This window comes from Daphnia carinata, chromosome 3 (genome assembly GCF_022539665.2).
Source record: "Daphnia carinata strain CSIRO-1 chromosome 3, CSIRO_AGI_Dcar_HiC_V3, whole genome shotgun sequence".
Lineage (NCBI taxonomy): Eukaryota > Metazoa > Arthropoda > Branchiopoda > Diplostraca > Daphniidae > Daphnia > Daphnia carinata.
The window spans coordinates 9,739,968-9,765,967 of record NC_081333.1 but is presented as its reverse complement, the minus strand read 5'-3'; the positions used below and the strand labels follow the sequence as shown (position 1 = coordinate 9,765,967).

At 40.5% G+C, this 26,000-nt stretch overlaps 6 protein-coding genes across 12 annotated transcripts in view; 2 read left to right on the top strand and 4 right to left on the bottom strand.

Moving 5' to 3' along the window:
- The window catches only part of LOC130685458 (pleckstrin homology domain-containing family G member 5-like), a 123,549-nt gene extending 117,063 nt beyond the window's left edge, over positions 1 to 6,486 (top strand). The window contains exon 27 of the mRNA XM_059494412.1: positions 6,474 to 6,486. The gene's annotated coding sequence lies outside the window, so the exon portion shown is untranslated. The remainder of the gene's footprint in view (positions 1 to 6,473) is intronic.
- LOC130685241 (stress-70 protein, mitochondrial-like) lies at positions 1,406 to 4,121 on the bottom strand. Its single transcript, XM_057508505.2, has 6 exons — positions 3,912 to 4,121; positions 3,571 to 3,757; positions 3,383 to 3,506; positions 3,059 to 3,257; positions 2,403 to 2,994; positions 1,406 to 2,309 (listed from the first exon to the last, which is right to left on the bottom strand). The coding sequence occupies exons 1-6, from the start codon at positions 4,011 to 4,013 to the stop codon at positions 1,462 to 1,464; spliced, it is 2,052 nt and encodes a 683-aa protein (XP_057364488.1). The 5' UTR covers positions 4,014 to 4,121; the 3' UTR covers positions 1,406 to 1,461.
- Positions 4,344 to 11,161, bottom strand: LOC130685209 (uncharacterized). 4 transcript variants are annotated; one of them, XM_059494410.1, is made up of 14 exons: positions 9,757 to 11,161; positions 8,763 to 9,678; positions 8,533 to 8,693; positions 7,879 to 8,441; positions 7,500 to 7,805; positions 7,164 to 7,447; positions 6,932 to 7,102; positions 6,716 to 6,847; positions 6,447 to 6,652; positions 5,892 to 6,359; positions 5,453 to 5,826; positions 5,056 to 5,385; positions 4,800 to 4,994; positions 4,344 to 4,707 (listed from the first exon to the last, which is right to left on the bottom strand). In XM_059494410.1, exons 1-14 carry the CDS (start codon positions 10,992 to 10,994, stop codon positions 4,679 to 4,681), a joined length of 5,373 nt encoding a protein of 1,790 aa, XP_059350393.1. In that variant the 5' UTR covers positions 10,995 to 11,161; the 3' UTR covers positions 4,344 to 4,678. The 4 variants fall into 4 exon arrangements, with proteins under 4 accessions (XP_059350393.1, XP_057364437.1, XP_057364439.1 ...); XM_057508454.2 differs by having other exon boundaries at positions 8,533 to 9,678; XM_057508456.2 differs by having other exon boundaries at positions 5,056 to 5,367; positions 8,533 to 9,678.
- A 427-nt stretch (positions 11,162 to 11,588) lies between these two features.
- Positions 11,589 to 14,418, bottom strand: LOC130685303 (drebrin-like protein B). 4 transcript variants are annotated; one of them, XM_059494324.1, is made up of 9 exons: positions 14,344 to 14,360; positions 14,117 to 14,229; positions 13,806 to 13,994; positions 13,562 to 13,674; positions 13,287 to 13,502; positions 13,060 to 13,224; positions 12,170 to 13,001; positions 12,034 to 12,099; positions 11,589 to 11,973 (listed from the first exon to the last, which is right to left on the bottom strand). In XM_059494324.1, exons 3-9 carry the CDS (start codon positions 13,942 to 13,944, stop codon positions 11,900 to 11,902), a joined length of 1,605 nt encoding a protein of 534 aa, XP_059350307.1. In that variant the 5' UTR covers positions 13,945 to 13,994; positions 14,117 to 14,229; positions 14,344 to 14,360; the 3' UTR covers positions 11,589 to 11,899. The 4 variants fall into 4 exon arrangements, with proteins under 4 accessions (XP_059350307.1, XP_057364572.1, XP_059350308.1 ...); XM_057508589.2 differs by lacking the exon at positions 14,117 to 14,229 and having other exon boundaries at positions 14,259 to 14,418; XM_059494325.1 differs by lacking the exon at positions 14,117 to 14,229.
- A 1,488-nt stretch (positions 14,419 to 15,906) lies between these two features.
- Positions 15,907 to 20,454, top strand: LOC130685212 (ribonuclease 3-like). Its single transcript, XM_059494422.1, is given in 8 exon segments — positions 15,907 to 16,048; positions 16,348 to 17,321; positions 17,397 to 17,663; positions 17,727 to 18,015; positions 18,119 to 18,516; positions 18,600 to 18,872; positions 18,935 to 19,127; positions 19,129 to 20,454. Coding segments are annotated over 7 exon segments (3,465 nt in total). The 5' UTR covers positions 15,907 to 16,048; the 3' UTR covers positions 20,200 to 20,454.
- A 224-nt stretch (positions 20,455 to 20,678) lies between these two features.
- On the bottom strand, positions 20,679 to 24,641 carry LOC130685293 (conserved oligomeric Golgi complex subunit 3-like). Its single transcript, XM_057508579.2, has 17 exons — positions 24,433 to 24,641; positions 24,245 to 24,370; positions 23,783 to 24,178; positions 23,579 to 23,726; positions 23,417 to 23,522; positions 23,128 to 23,346; positions 22,899 to 23,038; positions 22,665 to 22,825; positions 22,488 to 22,590; positions 22,030 to 22,142; positions 21,847 to 21,966; positions 21,716 to 21,785; positions 21,532 to 21,639; positions 21,371 to 21,474; positions 21,110 to 21,294; positions 20,863 to 21,036; positions 20,679 to 20,799 (listed from the first exon to the last, which is right to left on the bottom strand). The coding sequence occupies exons 1-17, from the start codon at positions 24,574 to 24,576 to the stop codon at positions 20,748 to 20,750; spliced, it is 2,469 nt and encodes an 822-aa protein (XP_057364562.1). The 5' UTR covers positions 24,577 to 24,641; the 3' UTR covers positions 20,679 to 20,747.
- Positions 24,642 to 26,000: the final 1,359 nt, after the last annotated feature.

The window sequence follows — 26,000 nt, the reverse complement described above, 5'->3', positions numbered from 1 at the left end:
GACACATTTATTTCTATGTTAACACGGAGTGCTAGATTTGGACGCATAGATATCATAAGCACCATGCATAGTAAACAACGTGAATTGAGAATAGAGACAAATGATCCTAGCAGGTGAAAGAGGCAATTTTCTCGTTCCAAAGTATTTGTTGTGAAAAAAATTTTCGATCGATTCACAGCATCAAAACCATCGAACATGGGAAAATACACAATTTAAATTCTACTTTTGAGCAATAAGAATTTGATGTTTTTTGGGACACAGGACACTTTGCCCCTCAACTGACTTAAATATCAGAAAACGGCTGAAGAAACATACTTTCTACGACGGAACAACCTCAGTTTCGTTTCTAACTTTTGTCCACATTGACGCCATACCTGTTTACGTGAAATCATCTTGAAAATAAATACTTTTGACATCACAAACGTAGTGACACTTGTGACAATCGTCAACTGTTGAGCAACGTACAGTACATGTTATGACTGGCGTCTGCTACGATGGTGAGAGGCTTTGCTTTTGCATGCCAAGCAGTTTTCAGATGTTTCTTGTTCAAGTTACCAATGCGAAGCAGCTATGCTCCCTGATGTATTTGGCTGCCAATTTTCTCCATTTTCTTTTAATGTTTTAATGTCTTCAATACGACCTTGAAGACGAGCTTGTAGTTCCGAAGAAACGACGATTAGGGGTGCTCGGCGGCGATTAGAAGTTGTCATCTAATAAAGGTGCAAATATGGTATAGTGTAATAATTTCGTCTAATAGGTAAACGTTGAGGTCCTACGGCAGAACGACTTTCGTTTTTGACAATCTTTCAGGTTGATTCGAATAAATTTTGTTCAAAACATATCAAACTCAAAAATCATTTTAAACAAAATTGATTCGGCAGATCTCTGGTGCAAACATCTTCCTTTACTGAAACCCAGAAGCAAAGATTCAACCGTCTTACATACAACAAAAGTAAAATCACGATTTTAAATAAAAATTTGGTCTATTTATCGTTTGGTTGGAACTACAGCATGATAGAAGGTCGTTACGACTATACTTTGTTGACTCATTGGTTACATGTTGGAAAAGACGATATTAAACACAAGTGCTCGACGATGGCCACAAATAAGCAAACAAATCACCATTGGAACGAAGGAAACAACACTGAAAGTAAGGTTCATCCTCGGTCTACCCATGGGTTACTCGTGACCAGCTTGATACCGAAATGTACTGGCATGACACACGTTAAATGTGTTTTTCCGGCTTCGCGCCAGTAGGCTGGTCACAGTTAACGAATGGGTAGACAGGTCGAAGCCCTAACCGAAAGAATGAGCACTTGTGAAGACCCTCTTATCCTGATGCCAAATGATCAACGTGTTGGGCGATACAGACAAATTCCGCCAAACAGTAGCCATTTAAGACATACAAGTTTAACTGTTTATTGTAACACGCAAGTTCAATTATTTTGTAAACATACAACCCTATTGTTTTTCTTCTTTCTTGTCGCTACTCCCTGTGCTGTCACCACTGTTGCTACTTCCACCGCTGCTTTCGCGATCTGCAGCCATTTTCTTGTATGCCATCTCGAAAAGTTTTAAAGATGCTTGTTGGAGGTCATTTGTCGTCTTCTTGATCTCTTCAGGTGTTTTTGAATCTTTGTTTACCAACATATCTCTAACTGCCGAAATTTGCTCGCGGAGCTTCGAGCATTCTTCTGCCGGGAGTTGTTCTTTAAATTCTTCCATCTTGGACTCTGTGTCGTGAACGATACCTTCGGCATGATTCACAGCTTCGACGCGATCGCGTTTGATCTGATCTTCCTTGGCGAATTGTTCGGCGTTGCGTACCATATTTTCGATTTCATCTTTCGACAAACCGCCGCTTGATTGAATAACAATTTGCTGCTCTTTGCCGGTACCTTTGTCACGCGCTGAAACGTGGACGATACCGTTCGCGTCAATATCGAATGTGACTTCGATTTGAGGGACACCACGAGGAGCGGGAGGGATTCCAATGAGAGAAAACTGTCCGAGAATCTTGTTGTCCGCTGCCATCTCACGTTCACCTTGATGAACCTTGATTTCCACTTGAGTCTGTCCGTCGGCAGCTGTGCTAAAAACTTGAGATTTTTTTGTGGGAATGGTCGTGTTACGTTGAATAAGTTTCGTGAAAACTCCTCCCAACGTCTCAATGCCTAAACTCAATGGGGTAACGTCAAGGAGAAGGATGTCGGTAACGCCACCAGCAAGTACTCCGCCTTGGATTGCTGCGCCAACAGCGACGGCTTCGTCTGGGTTGACTGCTTTGCTCGGAACACGGCCGAAGATATCTGTTACAGACACGATAAAAAAAAACAACAATGAAAATCAATAAACAAACGGAAGATTTTTCAGCATAAAGCGAACAAGTAAAATGCGTTTACCTTTGACGGTTTCTTGAACTTTTGGCATACGAGACATGCCTCCGACAAGAAGAACATCACCAATTTCGTTTTTGCTGACTTCAGCGTCTTTCAACGCTTTCTGACATGGGCCGACGGTACGTTTGATCAAGTCCCCAACCAAGCTCTCCAGTTTGGAACGCGACATCTTCAGGTTCATATGCTTAGGTCCGGATGCGTCCATAGTTAGGTACGGCAAATTGATATCGGTTTGCGAGGACGATGACAACTCAATTTTGGCTTTTTCGGCTGCCTCTTTTACTCGTTGCATTGCCATGGGATCTTTGGTGATATCGAGTCCCTGATCACGCTTGAACTCGCTAACAAGGAAATTCACAAGTGCATTGTCGAAGTCTTCTCCACCCAAGAAAGTGTCTCCATTTGTTGACTTTACTTCAAACACACCTTTCTGAATTTCCAAAATGGAAATATCGAAAGTTCCTCCACCCAAGTCATACACGGCAATGATTTTATCTTCTGACTTGTCCATGCCATAAGCTAAAGCAGCAGCAGTTGGCTCGTTGATGACACGCAAAACGTTGAGGCCAGAGATTTGCCCAGCATCTTTTGTTGCCTAAATAAACGGTTGGAATAAAAACATGAAAAGTTGGCTCAAGAAACACCAAGTATCGTCTAACCTGTCGTTGGGAATCATTGAAATAGGCTGGAACGGTAACGACTGCATTCTTGACGGGTGTACCTAAGTAAGCTTCTGCGGTTTCTTTCATCTTTGTAAGGACGAAGGCTCCGATTTGGGAAGGGGAGTATAGTTTTCCTTGAGCCTCTACCCACGCGTCGCCGTTGGAAGCACGGACAATTTTGTACGAAACAGTTTTCCTGTATACAAATAGACATACATCTTAAATTTACTGACTTTCACTAAACAACCTAACAGGTTATTACTCATTAACCTATGAATAAAAAAAAAAGAAAGAAATGAAGAAATCAAAAATTGGGCTTACATGTCTTTCTTCACTTCAGGATCTTCAAATTTACGACCAATCAGACGTTTAGTGGCATATAGAGTGTTTTGAGCATTGGTAACAGCTTGTCTCTTTGCAGGCATTCCAGCTAGGCGTTCACCATCTATCATAATGATTACAATATTAAGGCATCTGAGGAGTACCGCCAGTGAGATGATGTAACACACCTTTTGTGAAAGCAATGACAGATGGTGTGGTTCTTGAGCCTTCAGCATTTTCAATCACTTTAGGAGTCTTGCCTTCCATTATTGCAACACAAGAATTTGTTGTTCCCAAATCTATTCCAATTACAGGGCCTTTAACTCCATCTGATTTAAACCTTCTCTGCAACTCCCACAGGGAACGTGAATTGTTCTACAAATAAGAAATTGTGATAAAAATAACAATTTAGAAAATTGAAAAACAATGTGAATGTTATCAACTATTTCATCTAAGCCACACAGAACACAGAAAAATCTTTATATTAATACAACACTTATTTCATTAAGGTTAAGGGTTTGCCGCTTACCTTTTGACAAAAATGTGTAATTCCACGCCTTTGAAATACATCGGATGCGAGAACTGTACAATCCTTAAGAGGACGGGTACACAATCTTGCGGCTTGTAGCATTTTGTCGATGAAAATTTAACGTTCGAATACGCAGAGATCCCGGCTTACTGTCCGACAAAACACGTGGTGATGTAACTGAGAGAGAACGTTAGGAAAAGGTACAGAAGACTATTCCAGAAACAGTTGCCAGTACTACGAAAAGCCGCTGCTATAAAACTGCCGACCGTAGCCCTCTGGAGGCCAATCATACTTTTTAGTTTTGTTACTTCCTCCTGGCTTCATCGCTCTCGGAGTTCCGGGTAAAATACTTCCAATTGTTCATTTTCGTAGTTTGCTTTCAGATCTTTTCCCCCTATTTCTTAAATGGGTAAAAGAGATTCGATGAAAAAAGTTATTGAAAACAAGAAAAAATGTATTGCATAATTCTGTGTTTACAAACGAACTATATCTTGGCTTGACAAAATGAACGTCATTTATAAGAAATCAGATCCGGCGAAATACGCTTTTGACTTATGACACGTGAGAATGGTGACAAGTAGTGGCATCGTGATAAAGACATGTGAAAGAAGTAGATTTGTTGCGAACGCTCCCAGCCACGTTTGGCAGATTACTTCAAACACGAAAGTTGAAAAATTAACGGAAAGATAGAGAGTACCAAATGGAACTTATCCGAGTATTTATTAATTGGTATTAAGGATAGCCATGGCTCGCACTTGATGCATTGGCTATGCACATGGAAGTATTGCCTTAAAACCTAGCACATAAGAAAAAACCACAATTAATACATAGCGCAAATGGCGAACGCATGCATACGCTCCATTACTGTAGAAAGCAAGAAACACTTACGAGATTTATTTTTCAGAGATGCATCTTGGTAATCACTCATGGCCCCTAATATCCCGTTCACAAAGGGTTCAAATTCATCGATTTCTCTTAGGCTGTGGATTACTTGCAATATAGCCGTCGAAAGCGCTAGATCTTTGGCGACCAAATTAGGGCTGAACCCGTTGACGGGCATTTTTGCAACAACTTTGTGAAAATCTTAAGAAAAGGTCTAATGTTATGCGAATTGGAAAGAGGAACAGTGATTTATCCTACTGACCTATTGCAAAATTTATGGAGCGCCAAATATCATCTGCGGTAACTTCAAAGAAATCTTCTTCTTCTTCTTTTGTATAATCCACTTGCACAAAGCACTCAGCGAGAAAAAGGAGTAGTTCCGGATCGTTTATGGAATCTTCACAAGATAGTTCAAAGAGGCGCACCATCTTTACAAATTGTTTTACATTTTCACGTTGAGTTATTTTTTCATCTTCGTCACTGGTATTGAAGATTTCCATAGAGTGAACGAGAACGAAATAACTGAGATCCGATAATGCTTGTTGGTGTCGATGTTCGAGTGTTGTAGCACCACCTGAATACCCAAAATAAGCTAATAGAGTCAAAACGAAAACAAAAAATCAGCTCTGAATGATGTAAACAATTGCCACTTCCAGTACCATTTTCGCACGCACGCCTTATAATGTGGATGAAAATATCCCCCGGGGATAATTTTTGGTTTTCTTCGGGCGAATATAAAGGATTTGTTTTCATTATACGCACGAGATTTGTGAGCATCTGGCAGCTCTTTCTTCCAGAATAGTACTGCAGAAACAATCTAGTGACGGCATCGAAATTGCTTTTCTTGAACTCTGCCAACAGTTCATCTTCTGTTCCATAAGAAGGCTCAACAACGACATTGGGCCCTTCTTCTGGCTCACTATCTTCGGTGAAAACAGGCTCTACTTCGGGCGACTCCGGTTCGAACAGATTAAGAGCAAGCGACTGGGATGGTTTCGGCACTTCTAATGGAATGAACGGTGGAGCTTGCTTTCTGCAAGCGGAAAATCAAACAATCCAGTAGTTTGTTAAGAAGTAATAAAGTTATTGGGGTATTACGTTTCAGGCAATGGAACGGCACGAGTCGGTGATAGGGGGATGGAAGGCACGTGTGATCCCGATGGCGTTGCAGCAGTCCAGTTAGATGTTGGCCTGTGTAAAGTTTCCGGGTGATTTCGTACAGCATACGCAGCAGGTGCTGATGGATGAGGTGCGTTGACAACAGGGTGGCCTACCCGAATTGGCCGAGGCTGTTGCTGATACAACCCTACAGGTGGTATGCTAGGAGGCGGAGCTCGATGTACGACCGCCGGTTGCACGGCAAGACTTGAAGGTCGATGATGCCCTGTTGGTGGCAAATTCGGTATCTGTGGCCGATCAGTATGTAAAAGTGGCCTGGATGGAGGCTGAAACGGAGTCGTTTGAGGCATCGAAGGCTGAGCCCTGTGCAGTGGTAGCGTAGGATCGTGGGAAGACTGGTTGATCAATCCGTTAGGCGCATATTGTGGCGCAACAAACTGTGAATGCCTATAATTGATAAAACGAAAATGTCATAGATTGCCCGATTTACAGTAAGCATTCGTAATAAAAAGACGTAATCAAAGTAATTTTTACATTTCATTGCCTATCGGACGGCGTACAATCCCACTGTATCTATCGTACCAGTCCACTAAGCCAAAATCTCTGAGCCTATTGAGCACTTCGTCACGTCGTTGTGGTCCTAATGTTACAAGGGCCTGTGACCCAATATCCCTAAATAAATGACACACTCGTTCAAGTTTTGCCTGGTCGAGTGCCGCAGAAAATAAGAAGTCCAACACCTAGAGGGATATTCAAATCATGCAATTTAAAATGATGTAATTTAAGAAATATTTCAAGAATACTTCATTCGTAGGATGGTAAGATTGCGGGTAATGCATCATTGCAAATTCAACCACTCTGCATAGAAAATCCCATCCTCTCATTTTGTAATACACCAGCATCGCAATGATTTTATTGAAGGAATGGAGCGAAATCTGGATAGAGAGGAAAACCGGCAAAATTAATATTTTTTTTTTTTATTGAACGGTAAAAAAAATTTTTATTATGAAAGAAAATACCTTTACGTTGTTGAACTCACAGCGGTCGTACAGAGTTAATAGTTTTTTCGCAATGGGCAGCGGAGAAATCTGTATTTGTTTGATGATTTGGTCTATGAATTCTGTAACTAATGGCAGTTTGGGGTCGTTCAGCATTTCCAAAGCAAAAGGTAGTTGTTCTGGGCGATTTTCCTTTGTCATAAAATCAGAAAATTGAAGTCAAAAGGTTTTATGCAACTGAAGAGGCTCTTACCTTCAAGAAGGCGTGAATAACGGTGTTGACAATTTGCGATCCGACAGGTTCGAATAGACATTTGTTTAGAGGTGATTCAACATTTGTCATTGCAAAAACCAATCTGGAAGCCGTTTGAATAAAATTTCCTTTTTTGTTGCACAAATATTGGATATGATCCAAAATGGAATCTAAACAATGGTTGTAATCACATTTTTTTTTTGCATGATCGCTTACTGCACACTTCCCTGTGCGAATAAATGAGTAACATAATCCGCGGCTGTTCGGTTGCTCATCTAAAAATGCTAAAGCGTGAGTTTTTAAAATCCAAAGTAAGGGGCCATTTTCTTAGTTTACCTCGAGGAGGTAGGGGGTGCGACGTTGTAGGTGGAGTGCTTGTGAGAATTGCTGAAGGTTTTACTTCAACTGCAGGTACGTTCGTTCTGTTCGATGTTGTCGCAGTGTTCGGCGATGTTGGTTGAACATCTTTTTTACATAGTATCCCGGTCGACTTATTGATAATTTTATTGGCAGGGAGTTTTAAAGGTGGCGGTTCGTGTAACTGCTCATCTTCATTGTAGCCGTAATCAAAAATTTCTTCATCGTCAAGTCCAAGGTCCAGTACATCCCCATCTTCGGAGTCATCTTCTTCTGAATCTTGTGCTTTTAGATAATGTAAAAAAATAATAATAAAAATAAATAAATAAATAAAATAAATTGTAGAAGAATTTCTTACCATCCACTCTTTTGGGAGGAGTTGAAACATGCGGGACTGGTTCCGGAGTGGGGCGCCGTGGAGACGGAGAATCCTCCAAAGATGAAAGATGTGACCTTTCCGGACTCTTGATTTGTGCATTCTCTTCAGATTCTGATGCACGGCTAATATTTCTCGTTGTATCCTCTGTTTCAATCAGACCATTTGTTCTTAGTGCGCGTTGAGCTTTGGTACTCAGAGTATCTGATGCAATAGATCCAGTGGTCGACAAACATGCTCGTTCAATAGTTTCCTGTCCAATGTAACTCATACCAAGGACACTCCCATTTTGTTGGATAGCAGAAGTGCCGTTGCTTATTGGTTGGTTCTCCATGGGGCATATTGTAGCAGTTAACGCGGAAGTTTGGCTCGTTGATTTCTCATAGTAGAAAATAGATTCATTTTCCTCTTTTGATTCGTCTTCTGACGACTCGGTATCAGATGAATTGCTCGAACTTGAACTTGAGTAGATAAACCGCCTTCCTCCTCGCTCTTGAGGAAGCGATTTATGCTTTTCGTCGTCGATCTTGCGTACAGGTGGATGGCTATGACGACAAAGAGTAAAAAGAAATAATAGAAAATTATTAGCGGAAATAAAATTTGCATAATATCTTGTATAAAAAAATGGAAATTTACAATGGCCTAATTCCTTTGACGGGCTCCCTCGGGGACGATTTCGGAACGTAATGAAGATCTTGAAGTATAGTGGGAATGTAGTTTTCACGGGACGAATCATCAGGAACTTGCTCATGATCGTGTAACTGAGTACGCGGGCTTATACTTCGAATTGTCGCAAGCTGCTCGGAAAAATTTACGGATTTGTTATTCCGATTTTTCGGCACAATACAGAGAATTGGAGGAGCTACTTTGCCAGTCAGTTCAAAGGAGGAAGTTGATACGAGGGGTTCAATGGTATTTTCTATGTTAGATGTAACCTGAGGAAGCTCGTTCGATTTCACAACTGAGTTCTTGACGGGTTCTGGTTCTGGCGTAAGAGACGACATCCCTTCTTCCAATAACGATGATGTGGGAGTTTTTAATGCTAGATCAAGATTCTTTTGCAATAAAGATGGCAAACCGACGGTTGCTGGAGCTGTTAATTTGGGGATTCGGAACTTGTTCGAGTTCACTATAGCCGTTTGATTTTTTTGAGATTTGGTTGTTTCCTTTTGCCCTTTTTCCTTTAACGCTTTCGAAGGTTTAGGAATGCCACTAGTTTTTGATTTTTGGTTTTCTTTTTTCTTCCGCTCCTTCTCCTTGCGTTTATCCTTTTCGGAGTTTTTCTCTTTTTTTTCGCCTTTTGAAGACTTATCATGACGATCCATTTCGCTGGTCTTTTCACGTTTATTCATTTGTTGGCTTTCATCATTGCAATTTTTGCTTGGTGGTGATTCCTTATCTTCGTCATCGTAATCAAGTCCGTCGAAATCAAATGGCTGTGACTTATTTGTTCCTACATCATCTTTCGATGCAGGAATATCTTCTTCGCTGTCATTACCAAACAACTCAAACACTTTTTTAGTTCCACCATTTTTTTTATCTGACTTCCTGAAGGAACGATGCTCAGCATCAACTGAATTTAGACGAGGTCGTTTCTTTGGTCGTGGCTCTTCCGTAGGCGATACCGATGAATTTCGATTGATGCCGTAATGTTTTAAAACATCGTTTGTCAGGCGATTAACCAAAACACACGGTGACTTTACAGGGGTTTCATTCCTTGTGTTTGAACCGGAATCGGAATTCGGTGGGGTTGACAATGTCATTGTTGGATCAATGGAACTTCTAAGACAGTGGAAATAAACGGAACGTTAAAATTAATTTTTGCATAATTAAACAATAAAAGCAAATTATCATTGGTACTTTTCTGGCGCAAGTGCACCAAGCGGCGAAGGCGTAAGACATGAACGGGATGCTGCGATGATCAATTCAAGCTCGGTAATTCGACGTTGAAGGCACTCGATCTCAGGTAATGGTTCAGTCTGTGAGGCTTTGTCGACAACCGTTCGCTCAGACGAATCGCCATTGATCTTGGCATCAGATTTTGATCCTTGACCAGCTGCAAAATTATTTCGATCTACTGGAAACTTGGTTTTTACTTGATGGTTCTTTCTTGGAAACGCAGACTTTTCCCTGTTAGTTGAGCAAGATTCGATGTAATGAGAAGCTTCAACATGAGATTCAGCATCTGCATCATGGCGTTCCATTCCAAGACGAAGAATTAATCGTGTGTCACTAACATTTCTTACGCTGTAATCTGGAGAATCACGATCTTTACTTGCTTTTTGTTTGTGTAATTTCCCATGATTTCCTTGACTTGAAATCCTTGCATTTGCAAAGATTTCCTCGTTTCTTGTAAGGCTGCCACTTCTCGAGCGTTTTTTCCCTTTCCGTTTCTCTTGTTCTTTTTTGCTCTTCTGCACGATTGACGATAAATCCCGAATCCTCACATAGCAGTTTCCAAGCACCTGTAACTTGGCCTTTGCTTGCAGGTTTTCAGGGAGGAGACTCAAATCAATATGTATTGTTGTCTGTGGTGCTGTATCACAGTGTTCGGTCCATTCAATGACTGGTAACTTGGACCTGTATCCAAACATGCTAGGCCCTGTTGTGAAGTTAGGCAACAAAGCTTGGGATGATGGTAATTCAAGTGATTTCTTTCCATTAACAACCAAAGACTCCACATTTACATTGTTGTTGTTCTTGCTTGAAGATTTGTTAACACACCAAGAACATGGTATTGTGCTAATGTTACAGGTGCATTTTATTTTTGTTAGTACACGGCAACAGCTGCATTGAGGATTTTTATCATTAATAATTGTTCTACATCCACATGAAAGACATTGTCTTTGTCCACATCTATACTTGGTTGTTTCCAAAAATTTTTTTAAACGGCAGGAATTGCAAGATAACAGCATTCCTACCATCTCACAGTTGTTAGAACAAATGTTCTTGTTGTCTTTGTGAAAATATTCATCACAATTAAACAAAAACCATTTCCAACAGCGGGGACACGAGTTCTCTTTAAAATCACTTCGAGAAGAATATTTTCCACATACAGCGCACTGACGAATGCCAGAGTGTCCAGGCTCATTCTCCATCGTTAAAATTTTTTTGATTTCGACAACCTATACTTTTGTTTTCTGTTTTTCACATTGTCGATAGAAGCTTCAACGCGAATGAAACCTGAAAGATCTATTAAGAAGTATCTTCCAGTAATTTATAAAAAACCTGTCATAAAAACATCCTACACTATACATGTGGCAGACGCTTTTTAAAATCGTTTACTAGTACCCCCTAGCGGCTTGGAACGTGTGACTACTTGTTGCAGGTAGAGAGCTTCGCCCCGGTTTGCTATACGTGGTGTAACCCGTAAGCCTTCACAAAAAGTATTCGATTTCGGACGATTTGGGTATATTTTACAAGCTAGGTACAAAGTAAGTGTTGCTGGGTAAACCGGGTATAAGCACCATCATCTCAAAAGGCGGCGTCTTCGATGGCGCCAAGTTTTAAAAAAAGGGAACAACTACCGAAAAGTAGTTTACTATAAAAAACAAATAAGGAAGGACTGCTGATGCACACTGGAAATCCGGGTCAGTAGTGAGACAGCAAAAACTAAAAAAAAACAGATGAACCAAGTATTTTTTATTTATGCGACAGAACCTGGAACGAACCTAAGTTTTTCGATTTTGTGAACCTTGTATTGCACAGTTTGCTCATTTTAATAATGGATGAAAAAGATGGAAATGGATGGTAAATCCAGGCATTCGTAATTAGTTGAGCTTTTTGTGTAAGTAAACATTTAAAAAGCAAGTAAAATTCAAAAACACGATTAGGTTTTGCTATGTTAAACAGCGCGGAAATGTTTGTGAATGTTAACCATGTATAAGATGGATAGAGAATGTTCCAGTTTCAGAAGTTTGTTTTGTGCCGATCCAATTGTAGGATACTTTGGGGATCAAAATCAAAATCAATATAAAGTATTGATATGCTAATCATGTTTGATTCATTCAATCAATTCGACATAATTGGCTGGGAACAGCCCGTAGGTTCCGTCTGGACCGATTCCTTGCCACCATCCTACACCGTACAATGGCTTTAATTATGAAATACAAATTTAAAACCTTGAAGAGCATTTACCTTCGTCAATTTGATCAATATTAGTTATGATATCTCCAGGATCAAAAGATATTTCTCCTGGTTCACCTAGTCATAAGGAGGAATGCGGGTGGCTAAGGTAAATAAAAAAAGGACATATAATTTATCACGGAATTACCTGCTTGATAATCATAAAGTGCGCGTGCTCTAATACCAAAACTACTAATTTCAGTCTCGACCACATTGTCCATTTGGGTTTCCCTCACGTCCTCTATTGGTTGCGTTTCCCAATTTTGTTCCTCTTCATAGTTTACATCCTCATAGTCTTGTTCGTTGGCATCGTTAGGCATAGCTGCAACAGGTGAAAGGGTAGTTTCTAGTTGTTCGGTTGGCGGAGGTGATGAGGGTAACTCGGGAGGTGGATCAGCGAATTCAGGGGCAGGTGGAACAATCGCAGCTGGGGTGGGGGAGTCAGGAATCCAATCGCTTTTCATTGGCGGTGGCGACGATACAGAAGAGGAGTGCCCATTGGAAGAATTGTTCGCATAAAAGTTGGTTTGAATCGAAGTTTGCCGAACAACGGTAGGGATCGGCGATGCTTGAGTTGGAGATGCAGGAGACGGCGATACAGAGCTCGGAGACGGTGGCCATTTAGCACCAACTTTGCTCGGGGCACTCGGGGTGGGACTTGGGGAGGACATGTTTGAACTGCTGCTTCTCCTTGATATTGACAGTTGACCAGCTGAAGTATTTTGTTCAAAAATGGCTTTTGCATCGATGCTACGTTGCTTAATGAGTGACTGGGCTTCGTTATTTCTTTGCCGACGAAGTATCTCACTACGCATCCGTCGCTCCTCGTCATCTTTATCGTCATCCTGCTTTTGTTTGGCCCATTTAGCTTTCTCAGCTTCTGCCGAAGTAATATTAGCTTTTTCTTCTGCTTGACGAAGCTCGGAAATGCTTCGCATTCTTGCCAACACCTGATTTTCCCTGGCACGGCTACCCTCCATCTAGAATGTGAATTACTTAGATGTGAAATTTAGAAACAAAAACTGAAGGATGTTCAACCTCTCTTTTCTTTAATTCTTCCTCGCGACGCTTAGATTCCTCTTCTTTACGTCGCTGCTCTTCCATTTGACGTTTCTTCTCTTCTTCTTCTTCTTGCGCCCAAAAACTATCTCTGGCTTTTGCGTCTATCTCTTGAGTGGGATTGACCCTCTTGTAAATAGTACCCTAAACAAAATCAAATAAATTCGTCGGGTTTCATTAAACAAAGAGAATTGCGGTAAACTTACAACAGGGCCAGTTGGTTCATCCTCCCGGGATTCCAAACGACTAAAATTGTAAATAGACCCCGTAGATTTGGCCACTTTATCTGTTATAGCTTCTTCATCGACCTCGTCTTCCGTTCGTGCGTTTACCGTTACGTGAATTCCTTTGAAAAACTTTTGAATTGCTCCCAAATGATTGGTGCAAGTTCCCTTGCGAATACCAGGTGCACTCTCACCTTGCTTAAAAATAGGCAGTTTAGAATGGTGATTGTTATACACGGTGATTGAAAAGGAATTACCCAGTTGATAAGGACATATTTTGGAAGACTGGTTTTAGGGTCTTTGACCCTGCAGAATGCATACATTATTTTACAACTGTTTAAGTCCTCAGCAAGTTCTGTAATCCCTCCATCTACATACAGTTATAATAGAATAATGAAAAATTAAGTTTACATGGTAATAATGGAACATGCATCTAGTCTATCAATAACGGATCAAAAGATGAATGCAAAAAAATAAATAAAATAAAGTAAATAATATTACCTCCTTTACTGGCAAGCTTCAAATCGTAGGACTGTCCATCATAACTAAATAGGGCCCAATCTGTTGGATTTTTGTCGTCAACAACTTCTTTCCAGGCTTTAAGCATTTCATCCTTGTACTTGACTAGGTTTACAGCCATTTCCAATGAACAGGATTATTTGTTGTCTTGCACTTGTAAAAGAAATATCACTGGAATATTTAAAGAAAAAAGTGTTGTAATTTCACTGTTTAATATGTAAAACCAGAAACACCACTATTAAGTTTAATGTAAAATGAAAGAATATTCCTAGCCACCCAAGCCAAAAACTTACAAAGGAATGTTCACTTGCTAACGGAAGAAAGAGCCGGCCTTATATGCATCACCATAAAACTACGAGCTAATCGCAGTTCGTGACGATAGCTTACGGATAACCAATGACGTGCTCTGAACAAAATTACCAAAACACTACTCACATTTTTCTTTGTTAAGGCCTTCTAATCCGGAAAAATATGGCCACTCTAGAAAAATTTTTATCACAAAATGTTGGCTAATTTTCACCTGCTGGAAGAAATCACAGGACTCCCTTCCCTTTCTTCCTTTGGATTTGACGTTAATACGAATAATGGTTCGACAGCGAACACTCTTCTCATCAGGCGAGAAGCCGAAGTGTAAGATGGTTTGGCAGTTTTCACTATTCACAAAAAAGAATCTATCATGCAAGAAGGAGACTGCTGGGTCTGCTGATTTTCGGGAAATTCCAGTTTTACAACACAGCGCGCAAGCATCCTTCAATAGTCAGATTCTTTTCCTTTTTAAGGTTTAGACTACGGAGAAGAAAAGGGGAACGGTTTTTTGAAGGGTTCAATAGCTTTTTAGGATTGTTGCGCCGCTTCATAAAGTTTATCTCTGAGCTAAATGTGTCCAACGGTATAACAAGATGCTTTCTAAGGCGCATAACACTTGACATTAATCCTCTAACAAACTGATGATTCATCACGACAAGGGGAAACGCAGTCTAAACTTTAATTTCATATATTTTGGCCATATTCCATGGATTCATGAATCAAATTTTACTTGAAATTGTAGAATATTTGATACATAGCCATTCTGAACGACCGGGGCTATCGAATTTGTAATTTACGAGAGGGACAAAAGAAACTGTCGAAACAATTGCGTGAACTCGATTCACCTCTCATAGGAAGAACAAAGGGAAAAGGCTATTGCACGTGAACGTCGCCATAGTAAAACATTTTGAAACGGTTTTTAAATATTTTGTCTCTTTCTTTTTAACGAAATTGAACGTTACTTAGAAAACATCTATTTCATTGTAGTTGGCTTTACGAAAAAAACCCAAAAGAAATAAGACAAAATGGCTATGGGTCAGTCATGGACGGAAAAAGAATTTAAAACTTGCACGCATAAGAGAAAATATCAAAACACATTATTTTTCCTTACTTTCAATGCAAATACAAATTCCTTGCACGGAGATCTTTCTTGTACATATTACATTTTTTTATGTTTCCTATGCAATTAATGCTTTAACGAATCATTCAGCTTGGCAGTTTGTGCGGCAAACTTGTCGGGGTCTAAGTGGATTCTTTAGTATAAAATCTATGACAGCCTCATAAAGTTAGTTTGGGAGGAATGCGTCCCAACTCGCGATGCGATTACATTCTATGTCACCTGGGATTTTAAGAGATAAGATAGGACATCGATGAGGGTCCAAGTATAGATTAGTCAAGAATGAAATGTACTGCTCCCACGAAGTTTCTTTTGGAGAGATTCATGTAGGACGGTGATTTATTTCGAAGAAAAAATCACAAGGGCCATGTCAAATCCACTGATATAATTGATCATACTGTAAGCAAGACACCACAGTTAGTAATTACTAAGAACAAACACGAGTATGGCTGATAGCTGATACACGATAACAAATAACCTACGTCTTAGATTAACTTGATGACAAACCGAAGTGAGTACATAACTTCAAATGCATGCAGGCGAAATTTTCCACGACATCTATCCTAAGATTTTTGTCCCTAGATGGCAGTACAAAGCCGACGTTAGTAATAGAGGAGGGGAAATTCGCAACCAAATTGAAATTTAGTAGCCACATTCTGTAGAATGTCAATTCCCACTTATTAATCATAAACAAACGTGTCTTAGTGACAACTGTAACCAAACAATCTCCGTTGAATTGAAAGTTTGTTTTTTATTTTTGTAAAGATGCTAGAAAGCCCATAAAGCAAATTATCCGGAAGCTGTAAGTTTTGCCTAATCTGTCCCGAAAGCATTTAAATATAACAGATGTAAAAAAAATAAAATTGATTTACCATTACAGTTAGTTTCACATTCTATTAATAATAGTTTGCAGAAGTAAATTTAAAAAGGGATAAAAATTCACTTTATTATGGTTGAGTTATGGGGTCGTAAATAAGCAAACATACGATAGAATTTTGAAAATGAAAAAGAGAAGCAGCAGTTTTCGAGTCTACAACCATCTGTTCAGTACTTCAATATGGTTTTGATTTGGCTTTAAATTTTCATTAACTATTGCTATAGATGGGTGACCACAACACAAATCAGCAGCCTTCATATCCATTTAATAATGGATATCACTACAGTCAGCCCAACCATTTCCTTCCTACCATGCACTATAATTTTCCTCCACCTTCTTTCCATGAAATGAATATCCCACCTCCATCTCTGCCGTTAGGATGTGAATTCCAGCAGCCACCACCTTTTGCACTTGCCCCACACGCACTACAGTCAAGTTATCCACCAATGCCTGATTCCTTTACTCCAAGCTATTCTCAAGTCAACCACTATCCAACTGGTCAATATCTTCCACTACAGCAACATGTACCAGCTTGGAACCCTGGGCAGAGTCATGCTACACAACCATTGATTTCGAGACACCAAGGACCATATTCAGGCCACAAGCCAGTGTCAAAAAGGCCACCGTCCAGTAGAGCAAGTGAAAAGCCAGCAGTACCGCGATCGAGTTCTTTGGCTACTGGAAGGTCTGAGCATAGAAAGACGTCTCAATATTCTACTTACGAAGAGGAACATATCACTGAGCCAGATCAGTATTCTAGCATAACTCCTGAAGAAATCATGGAAAATGAGAGAAAAATATGGACTAGATGTGCACCTGCCGATCTCTACTACACCCGCGATGTGGCGAACCCTCGGTTGATGCATGGCACTGATAAATTGAAGATTACCATTAATCAGTTTAATAATGACCTTCTTAAACGTGGAGACGAAGCGCGGACGATGCAACCCAAATTTGACTATCCTTCTCGCAAGACTAGGAAACACGGTTCACACTGCGGTGGGCCTTGTAAAGAGAAAGCCAAAATGACTTGTGAGTCTGATTCAAGTACCTCCGATTCATCGTCAGAAGAAGAGGATGAAGTCGATTTGGTTCTCCAAGAGTTGGAAAGAAAAAAACAGCATCCGGCTCGACTTCATCCTGAGCTGTGGTATAATGACCCTGGTGAAATGAATGACGGTCCGCTATGTCGCTGCAGGTAAAGAAAAATTAAGAATAGTTTAGTTTCAGCTTTATCTTTTCTTGTAAAAGACTAAACACAATCTCCATTTAGCTTTAAAGCACGTCGAACTGGCATCCGACATGGAATTTACGCAGGAGAATCGTCAGCCATGATTTGTGACCGTAACTCGAATAATGGGAACATTTTACATCACTATCGAGTTACAATTTCCCCACCAACGAATTTCCTCTTAAAACGACCGACGGTTATTCATCACGATGGACACGAGTTTATTTTTGAAGGTTTCTCGCTTTTGTCCCATTATCCACTTAACAAAGTACCTACCTGCAAAGTCATTCGTTTTAACATCGAGTATACGTAATGTCGTAATTCTAACATAAATATTCGTACCTAAAATTGACATTTTATACATTATTACAGGATTGTCTACATCAAAGAAAAAGTCCCGGATAATTTTACAATTGAGGAACTGGAGTTATTTAGTCAATATTTGTTTCACGAGTTACTTGAATTAGTCGATTTTAACCTTCACGCAGCCGGGGATGTCAATGGTTGTCCACAGTTTCACATCCTTCCTCGTTTTGTAAGAGACTTGCCCGATCATGGCAAGGAGATGTTGTCGATGAACCAAGTACTAATGTATCTGTTTCAACAAAACGTACCTGTGGTAGATGACACGGAGTTGGGTTACCAGCTCAAATTACCTCAGGTGCAATTTTAAAAATGATTTCCTTACCGAACCATATAAGCTGACTCACTGTGACCTAAATTATTCGTTTTACGTGTTTTAAAATTCTAAATTCTATTCCTAGCATGAATGGCAAAATATGGCAGATTTTACAAAAGGAATGATTGTCACGAAACCAGGAGCCAAACCTTGTTCATTAAGAGTAGACCAACTTGATCGCGACCAACTACGAGCTGATGTCATTAGCTACCCGGAGATCGTTCATTTTGGTATACGGCCGCCTCAGTTGAGTTACGCTGGTAATCCCGAGTATCAAAAGGCATGGCGGGACTACGTAAAATTTAGACACCTGTTGGCTAATATGCCAAAGCCCTCGTTTGAAGACAAGCGTAAATTGGAAGCAAAAGAAAACAGGCTTCAGGAAATGCGACTTCAAAATAATATGAAACGTGATGTAACGGTGGCCGTCTCTAGTCAGGGATTCTATCGTACTGGAATTATGTGCGACGTTGTTCAACACGGGTAACTTTTCGTGCCTAGAATATTAGAAAAAAATAACCACTTAAAAAATGGCCTTTCTTTTGGTGACGTTGTTTTTTCCCCAGAATGTTGCTTCCAGTTCTAGTTTGTCACTTGCGCTTCCACAAGTCACTAGATGTGCTTGAAGAAAGGATTAAATATCGTTTTAAGAACCGATATTTGCTACAGCTTGCTCTTACTCATCCCTCATACCGAGAGAACTTTGGCACCAATCCGGATCATGCTCGCAACTCATTGACCAATTGTGGCATCCGTCAGCCAGAATATGGTGACAGACGTATTCATTACATGAACACTCGAAAACGTGGAATCAATACTTTGATCAACATCATGTCCCGATTTGAAATTAGTTAAAACTTACATTTGATTGTTGTTACCTGGAAGCCTTGGTTCGAAACAGTCTTGGCAAAAAACAGGAGACGGAGTCTAGCATCACTCACAATGAAAGATTAGAATTCCTCGGAGATGCTGTGGTCGAATTCTTAGCTTCCATTCACCTTTATCACATGTTTCCTGACTTAGAAGAGGGAGGTTTGGCAACCTATCGAGCAGCCATTGTCCAGAACCAACACCTTGCTCAGTTAGCCAAAGAACCTTCAGCTGGATCAATTTATGCTGTATGCCCATGGCTCGGACCTGTGCCACGACTTGGAACTGAGGCACGCAATGGCCAATTGTTTCGAAGCACTCATGGGAGCACTTTTCCTTGATGGTGGAATTTCAGTGGCTGACAAAGTATTTTCCAACACGCTCTTCATGGATGAAAAAGACCTTTTGGACGTTTGGGTTAACTATCCACCTCACCCATTACAAGAGCAAGAATTAGGAGGTGATCGTAAATGGATATCTTCCTTTCCACTATTACAAAAGATGGTTGAATTTGAGGAGTCAATTGGAACAGAGTTCACTCATATTCGACTTCTTGCACGCGCGTTCACCGACCGCAGCATTGGTTTCAACAACCTCACCCTAGGATCTAACCAGCGATTGGAGTTTCTAGGCGACACCGTCCTCCAATTGATTGCATCAGAATATCTTTATAAATTCTTCCCGGAACATCACGAGGGACATTTATCTTTGCTACGAAGTTCTCTTGTTAATAATCGAACACAAGCAGTTGTTTGTGACGATTTAGGGATGACCAATTATGCCCTCTATTCAAGTCCAAAAGCGGAACTTAAAACAAAAGACAGGGCCGATCTACTGGAAGCCTTTTTGGGTGCACTATATGTGGACAAAGGATTGGAATATTGTCAAACCTTTTGTCAGGTCTGCTTTTTTCCTCGTTTACAAGATTTCATTCTTCATCAAGACTGGAATGACCCTAAATCAAAACTTCAACAATGCTGTCTAACGTTGCGCACAATGGATGGCGGTGAGCCGGACATTCCAGTCTACAAAGTGATTGAATGCAAGGGTCCCACCAATACGCGGGTCTATTCCGTTGCTGTTTATTTTCGGGGAGTTCGATTGGCGAGTGCATCCGGGCATAGCATCCAACAAGCGGAAATGAATGCAGCTAAAGAAGCTCTTGAAAAATCAAAAGATCTCTTCCCGCAATTGAATCATCAGAAGAAAGTTATCGGCAACACTACCAGTGTACCTAGCCGCAAAACTGGTTCTAGTTACGCTTATGCAGACGAAGAAGGAGAGATAACTCCCTAACGAAATGCTATATGCAAAACTGGCAAATATTCTCTTTTTGATTTACACACGAAGTAATAAAACTTATTACTTCAAGAGAATGTTTGTCATCTAATTGCTTCTTAATTTTAAAAAGAGTTTTTGGGAGATTCATCAGTAATCCAAGAAAATGTTTAACAGTTTAAGTTCTGTATCAAAGCCATCGCAAATGTTCCACCGATGACATTCTTTTTCTTACACATTTTTCGCAATTGGAAAAATACAGGGGGCCCAGAACGTTCGGTTAAACATTCTGTCTGATAGTCTAATTGCCCTTTTTATCCAACGTGCTGCTTTCCAACACTAGGCTAAACCGAATCAAATGGTTCCCACGAAAATCCAAACTTATTCGTAGTGCGACAATACTACACAGACCTATGCAAAGTGCTAATATGGAAAACTTGCCGATGATCATTGGCTCGGTGATGCTACGAAATAAGAGGAAATTGCATACCTTTGAATGAAACAACACGCGTAAATGTATTGGAAATGTCGGCATCGGACACATCTCTCGTAACAACTTGGGATAACTATGAAATGTTATGTATGGGCTCCTTGGCAGGACTTTGAGAATCTGGCGTCCTAAAACGAGGACAAGCGAAAATTAGGTATAACTGAATGGCAAGACAGGATATTCACACGAACTTCTCTCTCTCTCCTGACACAGATTCCGGTCGCTTTAGCAGCATAGCAGAAAGAAGAATAGATATATGTTCTGGTGAAGGAGCTGCAATTAGTCCTCGTTCTTCCTCACTGTAATGGGTTACCAGGATTTGGTGCAGTTGTTGAAAGCTAGCAACTATCAAGTTCTTGACAGGTCTGAAACATGAGACGTCAGGGCACGGGGCATTTTTGCGTGACGCACGTAATTTATGCTTAACTTGTATTTTACCTGAACAGAATGAATTCGGTTTCACGATTGGCCAAGTAAAGCTGCAAGCTGCGTTGAACGACAGGCAGACGAGTCCTGAGATATTTTTGCGATTCGCTAGAATAGTTTTGCACAACATCAGGTTGAGCAAATGTTTGTTGCTTCAATCCAGTCAAGTCCGTGTTGTTCTTCAAATAACTCGTCATCTATTACCCCAAAAGTTTAAGAAAAATGTAGAAAAAGTAAAAAAAAATTAACTACAAAAATTTAATAAGTTATCACCTTGGCTAGGTAAACGCGAATAGGTCCGATCAAAAAGTCACCGCAATAATCTATGAATGCTTCACAAGTTGATTTGAGTTGGCGGTCAGCCAAACGCCTGGAATCTATGGGCGAAAATGACAGATTTTTTTTTAAGGGTACATCTTATGCAAATCGCGTACCCTTCAAATGTTCCCTGACTTGCGGGGCTCCTTCAAGAAGGAATTCTAGTAGCGCATTGCTAGCTGAGAGCGAAAATAGCCGCCCTTTTTTCTGGAACAACCCCAATGCTACAAGAAAGCATAAACAAATGTGTGCTAATTCTTAGTTGCTCTCATTTTTTCGCAAGGTAAAAAAAAATCTTACCGGCATGCTTCACAGAACTGAAATCTAGGCTCATTTCTTTGACGGCAAAATCAACTTGGAAAGGGGCAATCTATCAATCAAAGAGAATTTGTGAATGGGACAAGATAACTCTCAACAAGGAAGTGCATTACCTGTTCGCGCAGAATAAGAAGGTGCTTGATGTGAAACAAATGGGCGTCTAGGGTCGTTTTGTTACTCATAATCTGGGACGAGGCATTTGCCAAGGCCGCACATGCCGCCGCCAAAACTTCCTTTTATCACGTAGTCAACGATAAATTTTAGATTTTCTTTTTTAAATTACCTTTTATCTCTACCTGAGAAAGTCCTTGGAATGTGGAACGATCGACCGAACGGTACAGCTTCGATAAACACAGCAGGGCTCTTCTCAATGGTGGATACCACATCCCGTGGAGATCGGCAGGCGAATCTAAGAAGGAGCAAACGAAAATGGATCAAAATAAAATTTGTGATTCCAATTAAATTGTTTTTTTTTTGTATCCTATACAAAAAAAAAAAGCTATTGATCTTGAGGTGTCGATGAGATCATAAAGGCGTGCGCAAGGTGAAACCACAAAAAAAAAAAGAACACCTGAAACCGACAGTCTAGACCGAAGCCGTGAAAATCGGCCAAGGCCAACTAGGAGGCTAGAGGTATCATCACACTTTGCCACGAAAGAGCCTCAGGTAAGGCAGAAAAAAAATATTGCGTGAATAATTTATCCACGTCAATGAGGTTGTCACGTGGCGTAAATAACGGTTCATATAGTATTACTTCCAGTATGGGACCGAACGGTATCGGGCGATGAGACAGAGGAGACAGAAACGGAACGCGCGAGCGTTTGCGTAGCCTGGTTTTGAAGCCCTTCCGCGATACTCTACAATATGAAAAAGGATAAAATAGAAAATATGGAGGACTCGGATTGCAACCTCCACATGGTTCATTCATTACCTCCATCATTTCCAATTTTTCCGGGTATGCCAAATCGCCGGAAACGGGCTTGTATCCAACAATGTCATTTTGAACATAAATGTGGGCACGATAAACCAGCCTTTCTTGCACATCAGACAGCAGCTGCAAAACGACACGGTGAAAGGCGCTGAGCTGTTCCGCTAGAGAATTCGAACAGAACCATAAATGAAAATCAGTTAAGGATTACTTCATTTTTAATCCTTTTGTGTTTACGGTTATTATTGATGTGCTCGTCAATCATTTCAACGCGAAGAATAAAGCAGAGTTCGGCCAAAGTTTCCAAATGATTCGAATGAATAATGTGCGGCCGGAGAAGATCGTACAATAAACCACAAAGTTGATCCATATAATCTCTGGAAAACAGGTTAAAGAAAAAAATGATATTTGAAGGAAAGAGAAAAACATCACGCTTTGTTTGTTAACTAATTTAAGGAAGACTCACTCAAGTAATTCGGATTTCATGCCGAAAAACTGGTGATAAAGTTGCCATTCGTCATGGCAGATGCGCAGAAGAAACGTGCACGAACAGCGGGAAAGGGCACAATGGTCGCGAACGTAGGTAGTTGAAAGGTCCGTTAGAGAAGCTACGACACTTGGTCGCAACAGCAACAGACGTTGACTGAAGTACGCTGCATGACAATCGGCCAACAATTGTTCGTACCTTAAACGATGAAATGAAAATAAAGAATGCTCCAGAAAGCCCATTCTCAAGTTTCTGTAATAAAACCTACTCGGGTCCTTTTTCATGACGTTGTTCGATGTCGGTCATGAGCTGTTTCATTTTATCGGCATGCAGCCGAAATTTACCGTACAAAAGCGTAAACGCGTAACTTTCACCTGCAAAGACAAAGGGCGTTGAGTAAGTGCAACATGGTTTTAAATGTTCTTTGGACCTGTTGTTGGTGTGCTGCCGTCAGGCTTTTTGGCTTGTTGGACGCATTGCTCTAGAGCTTGCAAGACCCAGCTACGTACAGATGACAATGCAGTATTGAGACACACCCGATATTTTGTTACATAGGTGGACGTTTCCCTGTACTGAGGCTGTAACAAACGTAATGGCTATAATTGACCAAGACAGCAGACGGAATGATATTTACGTGTGATTGCATGTAGTCTATGCATTTATCGAGGCGATCCAGGATATTGCGGAAAAGTTCTCCATGGACAGAAAGAGTAGGTGAGCTAAGTTGTGATTGAATTTTTTCATACTCGAGGAAATACGAAATCTTGTTTTCCAGTTCATCAGCCAAGTTTGAAAGCTTTGTCTGGTCTATTAGCATTTGCTCGCAAGCTTCATGCAGAGAAGTTGTTTTGTTTGAAACAAAACCATATTGGCTGTTGAGTTTGGATAGTTTATCTAAAGTTCCTGTCACCTGCTGCAACATTTCTTGGCAGTCTCCTTGATGCTTTTCCAACTGGGCTAAGTATGCTCGGTATTCGGCATCCTCTTCTTGTAGCATTTCCCACTCTAATTCAGAGTACCATTGATAAAACTGAAAATAGAGGAAGGTTTATACCAAGATTTTCCTTCATTTCAACAATTTTGTTTTACAACAGACCTGTTGTGATGATTCAATTGTCTTTTCACCACTCATCAAAGAAGCAAAGCTATCCAATATCGTAGTATCAGCATTTCTCTTAGCATTGTTCTGTGACAAGGTATTGGTTTTTGGTTCTGTAGGGTCCTACATTGCAATTGATGAAGTGACATTGGTACAAAATACAGAATTACGAATTTGATACTTACATCTTCAACAGACAATTTTTGATCACATATGGCAGCTAACTCAAGAATAGTTATTTGTTGTTCTTCGGTTAGCGGTGCAAGGGGATCTTCCAAATTGTCCCATTCGGCTAGATTTTCCCAAACTTCACGCTCTTCCGTCTCCATTACTAGTTTTAATTGTTTGTTCTCGTGTCAAATTCTTTTGCAGACGTCAACATTATTCAGAGGGGGGCGTTCGTAAACTCACGCGGCGAAAAGACGTGCCGGTGAAGACGACTGAGCCGTGGGCCGGTGGGCGACTCTTAGACTGGGTCTGGGTGACTGGGATGAGGTGTCAAAGTTATTAACAGTCGGAAATCGTGGGTTTGGTTACTGACGTAAGCGAAACCCTTTTATGTCTCTTGCCTCATCCCTTCTCTTACTTCATTGCGATGAAATAAACAAATAATATAATGCGTTGAAAACATCCGCTTTGAACGTGCGCCGGACGGCATTCTTTCCCTCTCGTTCGGCTTATCCATATAGATCCAATCTTTGTGGCTCACTGTATCCTAGCGATACGAACATCAATTTTTAGTTTCCGCATTCTTTTTTTTTTTTACTTGATATCCTAATTTTATGATTGTTCTTGACGAAATAAATAGAGCGCGCACACACGGCGAATGTCCATTCAATGACGAAAACAAAATTATTTTTTTTCTTTGGCGGCCATTATAAATGTTCATACATCCTTCGGATGTGTTATTTTTTATTTTCTTGCAAAAAGGTTTCGCTTTCGTTAGTTCACTTCCTGTCTTAATCTATTCATAGATTCTCGATTCCGGTAACAACATCGAATACCCGTTCAGGGACGAACCGCTTGAATGCAATATCTTCTCTTTGAGCAGAAAATTGATTCTGCAACTCAACGGATGTGATGGCGTCCAGTGGATGTTTTGAGCGACGGCGAGTCGCGCGTGTTACGACATCCGAACTAACGGTGGGGAATGAAGACTTGAACGGTTTCAAATATACTTACCGGAGCCAATCCAAGACTCTGCGGTTCTTGCACACGATAACGAGGACGTTATCTGAAACCTAATTAAATGAAGGTGAAATGGGAAAAAAAAATTGCAAAGAAAAAGGACTTTGTTTTCAACCTTTGTAATGTTTCGCACATGGAAGGCACCCGACACGCGGCCATATACACAAGTAGAATATATCCAAAAGAATCCAAAAAACAGATGCGGGGGGGAAGGAACAAAAACATGAGCACAAATTAAAAAGGAGCCGAATTGATTATTATAGAATCAAATAGCGTGAAACTGTCTAATGAGACAAGTGGGTATAGGCAAGAATCCATTGAAAGAAGTCAAGTGTATGTGTGCGGGCGCGAAAGAGTTAAAGGAACGAATGAAAATTTCAACATGGCCAATGGCAAACGCAGCCGTCCTACTTCCCAATCTCTTTCCTCGCCCCTATCACTCTTCTCCCTCCCCATTCAAATCGTAGTTTTGAAATGTTTCCACAGTTGACAGTTGGCATTCATCATAAACCGGAAATGGCTACGTGACTTGCCAATGAGGAAATAACACAGAAAAAAAAGGACG